The 4,200-nt window shown below is 40.3% G+C and overlaps 1 protein-coding gene across 1 annotated transcript in view; it reads right to left on the bottom strand.

Annotated features, from left to right (window-relative positions):
- The window catches only part of LOC145401265 (uncharacterized), a 308,557-nt gene extending 304,961 nt beyond the window's left edge, over positions 1-3,596 (bottom strand). Inside the window, exons 1-3 of the mRNA XM_080273595.1 lie at positions 3,529-3,596; positions 2,784-2,971; positions 385-504 (exon numbers count right to left, since the gene is read on the bottom strand). Of these exons, the coding sequence (XP_080129721.1) occupies positions 385-504; positions 2,784-2,971; positions 3,529-3,596 (376 nt within the window). The remainder of the gene's footprint in view (positions 1-384; positions 505-2,783; positions 2,972-3,528) is intronic.
- Between the last annotated feature and the right edge of the window lie 604 nt (positions 3,597-4,200).

The raw sequence follows: 4,200 nt of genomic DNA on the forward strand, positions 1-4,200 counted from the left end.
TAGGTACGCGATAACGAATAACGGAGTGGAAGAATTGAAAGTAAAGATGGATGGAAAAGATGACAGTTGATTATGACAGACAAAACACAATGAGATGAATGGATGAGTAATAAGTAGGGATGGATGAAAGAGTACACAGTTTATATATTAAAATGAAAATATCAGAGGTGGATGGAAAATCAGTAAGAAGATACGAGAATGAAATTACATGAGGTGGATAAAAGAGTATTATGTGGAGAGATGATGGAAGAGTAGACGGCTGATATAACAACGATTAATGAGGAGAAGGGAAGAGTAGAGATAACGAAAGACTACACAGAAGACAAAGACAATATATAGTGAGAAGGGTAATAAAAACAGAAGAGGTATGTGGTCAGTACTTACGAATGGGCGTATCAGTAAGTGGAGTAGACCTAACGTGGTCAAGTGGTCCTCCAACCTGACCCTCCACCAAAGCCTCGATGTGGCTCCTTACGTTCACCTCCGCCTCATCGCTTTTTCGCGCTGGGGGGTGAGGAAGGTAGGTGATGAAAACATAAAACGTTCTTATACGTGTCTAAATAGCCTATACCATTACATCAAACACCTTTCTACACTTTACCACTAACTAACTTTTTCATTTCCATTATCTTCCCTCTCACATCTTCCCTTCCCAATGAACTATTGATTCCCAGCTGGCGAGTAAATGTAGGCCTATATGATCCACTGTGACAAGTGGAAATGTTGGGTGGGAGACAGACACACGTTAGAGCTTGAATTCCTCATTTTCCCTAAGCGTCGGGCAACACAGAACTCATCTTCGGAGAAGATAGGGTCTGTGTAGCCCGACGTGTTAGAGAAAATGAAGAATTCAAGCTCTAACCTGAGTTTCTCTCCCTCCCAACATGGCGAGTTAATTTACCTCAACAGGATACACAAAGCTCTGTATGGGAGGGGGGGCGGGGCCACAACTCCCTTCGGATATCTGAATGTACTTGCCTTCTCGTATTTCTTTTCTTTACTTTTTTTTTTTTTTTTAACATACACAACCTGCATTGTTGACCCACGTATTTTATTAATCAATGTTCATCACTAAAAGATATTTCTGTCACTGCAAGCTGGCTAACATTTTCTCAAGAGCTTTAGTAAATGATATACCGGGTAACTGTCGCAATGAAGTAAGGTTACAGATACCGACTGTTTATTTTTGGGAGACTGATGGAACTGAGGTTACACATTTATACCGGGCTGACGTAGAATGCCACATGAGAATAATAATAATAATAATAATAATGATAATAATAATAATAATGGTGATAATTTTGATCCTTCCCCGCATATTCTGATTCTCTCTCTCTCTCTCTCTCTCGATTAGTGTAGCGTATCTCCCAACCTCTCTCCCTGTCTGTCTGCCAGTTCTGCATAACTGCTCTACCTGTTAGTGTACTGCTTTCCCCCTGCCACCTCTACCTCTCTCCTCCCCACCATCTTACTGGCCCTCCTTCACAGACCCACAACTCACTTCCCCTGCCAACCTACTGTATGCCTCCAGTGTACAGCTCTACCTCCAACTACCTCGTCATTCATGTATGCTATAGGCAATGTTACTGAACAGACCCTCTGGCTGTTCAACAATAGTACTGAATAAGAAGTACCCAGAAACATTTAAAACTGAAAAGTGTATACTTAAATAAATATACCCGTCAAGGAATGCACTTGGAGTTACGATACTACTTGTACTGTATGTAATTACTGTAAAGTAACATATAAATGCATCTCTTTCCTCTCGCGATGATGTACATATCTATCGCGTCCGGCAATAGATAAACAGACATATGTAAAACTTCGTTTGTCATAATATCATACCAACCCAAGTGGCTTGTGTCTACAACTACTCTCCTTGCCTTGTCCTGCTCACTCCTGCATCCTTTAACATCCAGCATCTCATCCATTGGGCCACGTCACACTAAGGGTCCTATTCAGTGTGACTTTGAAAATTTCGCAATGCGATTAATTTTGCACATCTCAATATCCTCTTGTGTGTTGCTGTTGCAATCTATGCAGATAACAGAACGACACAATTAACGAACAGGATAATAATAAGATACAATGTGTAAAATAAACAGCTAAGGAAGCGGTACTACGAGGCTTACTATGGCAGAATACGGGGTATACGTTCTGATGCAGTCTGTCCCATTGTGTAGGTAAAAGCAGGAAAAACTCCTTGTTTAACTGGGACACATTCTGGACATTCCGCTTATCACTGTCACACACAATGCGGACATACTGCAGAAACTGAAATGTCTAGCCAATGATGTTATGAAATGAGGTGTTATTTTAATATTTACCCCGACCAACACAAGGTGACAATCTGCATGAGAATATCCGACTATGGGTAGCACTCAAGATACGTAGGATACCACCTATTCATGGGGAATTTATTTTGCATGCTACACATTTTTAACTCCTTAGTTTATCTATATCTATATCTATTATCTATATCACTATATCTATATTAGATTGATAGATTGAAAGATATATAGGTAGGTAGGTAGGTAGGTAGGTGGATAGACAGGCAAGCAGGTAGATAGATTAACAGATAGATAAGTACATAGATACAGACAAACAGATAAAATATACCATGGCATATGCATAAGAAATTGCTTAGGAAAAGGATGCAACTAAGTTTCATAAACCACTAAAAACATAGCCTCGAGTTAGATTCCGAGCTCATTACCACGACGGCCTACCACCCTGCCTGCCTGCCCCATCCTGCTGCCTGCCGTACCCGTGCCAGGACTCACCATTGTTAGTGCGGCTGGAACACTTTGGACAGATGTAGGCTTTGTCTGCGGCACTCCAAAGGGCACACTTGCGGCACACAGGCAGCCCGCACCCGCCGCCACACTCCACCTGCTTGTTGAAGAAGAGGGAGAACCGCGATCCACAATGCCCACAACACCGACTACCTCCACCTACACCACCGCCGCCGCTGTAAAATGAAAAACAATATCAATTACTATACAATCATGTATAAGGACATATATTATACATACATACATACTCGCATATATACCGGCATATATATATACTGTATAATATATTACCCCTTCAGTCCAGTGACGTCTTCATCTTATTCTTGTTGCTACCGGACGATTTTATTCTGCTTCGGAGAGATTATTTGAATGGGAAAAGTTTTGGATTTCATTGATATACCCTCGCGCTACAAGCTGAATAAAATCGTCTGAAGGCAGCCGGAGGAATTTTATCAAATACATCACGGAATTTAAGTACCGGTACTTAACAAATAGTATGCAAAATTTATGGTAAAAATATAAATGGATAGAGATCTAATCACTTCAAAGTTGTAAGGTTCCCAAGCAAGGTTAGCACTATAAGATGTATGGGTACATGACCCGCCTACAACCCTGGCGACATTACATGACTAAATTTAATAATAATAGTAATAGTAGTAGTAGCAGTCATAGTAATAATAATAACAATAATATCTAAAAATGAAGGCGCCACTTGAGTTTAAACTGATGTGACCCTTGATCGCTATAGATCATCAGGCGGCAATGTAGTCGATCTGGTTTTACCTGACGGAACTGGACCATTCCCACAACTTAGATATTATTTCGTGGTTGCAATAAATTCGATGGGCCTTGGTTATGACGTAGGAATGAATTTCCAAGGTTACTAATGCCATCAACCCTACAATCTGGCAACACATGACCATCAACGGAGATGAAAATGGCTGTGGAGCTTTGTTAGGATACAGTATAGTAAACACGCTACAGTTATGCTGAAAATATGAAACATTGATATACAGTATGACTACACTAAATTTCCTGGCTATCTGCATACCGCCACCTACCAGTTATTGTTATACAAAAGTCAGCTATTCACTTTCTAAAGGGTAATTCTTGCTTTCCTAGTGGACCAGTTATTGTTATACAAAAGTCAGCTATACACTTTCTAAAGGGTAATTCTTGCTTTCCTAGTGGGTAACACACCTTCATTAGTGCTGTCTCTTAACTCGTTAGGGCTTTGTTTGTGTGTGTGTTGTACATATACTGTATACGGTACGATATATATATCTTTTTCAAACTTATAAATCAGTGTTCATCTGAGTTTAACTAAACTTGGTGAAATGGACGAGGACTGGCCAGAGTAAACTTCAAATTTCACCAAACTTTCGTGGAAGGGTTGAAGGTCGGC

The sequence above is a fragment of the Coenobita brevimanus genome, chromosome 6 (assembly GCF_032717465.1).
Source record: "Coenobita brevimanus isolate Jiangsu-jjx chromosome 6, ASM3271746v2, whole genome shotgun sequence".
Lineage (NCBI taxonomy): Eukaryota > Metazoa > Arthropoda > Malacostraca > Decapoda > Coenobitidae > Coenobita > Coenobita brevimanus.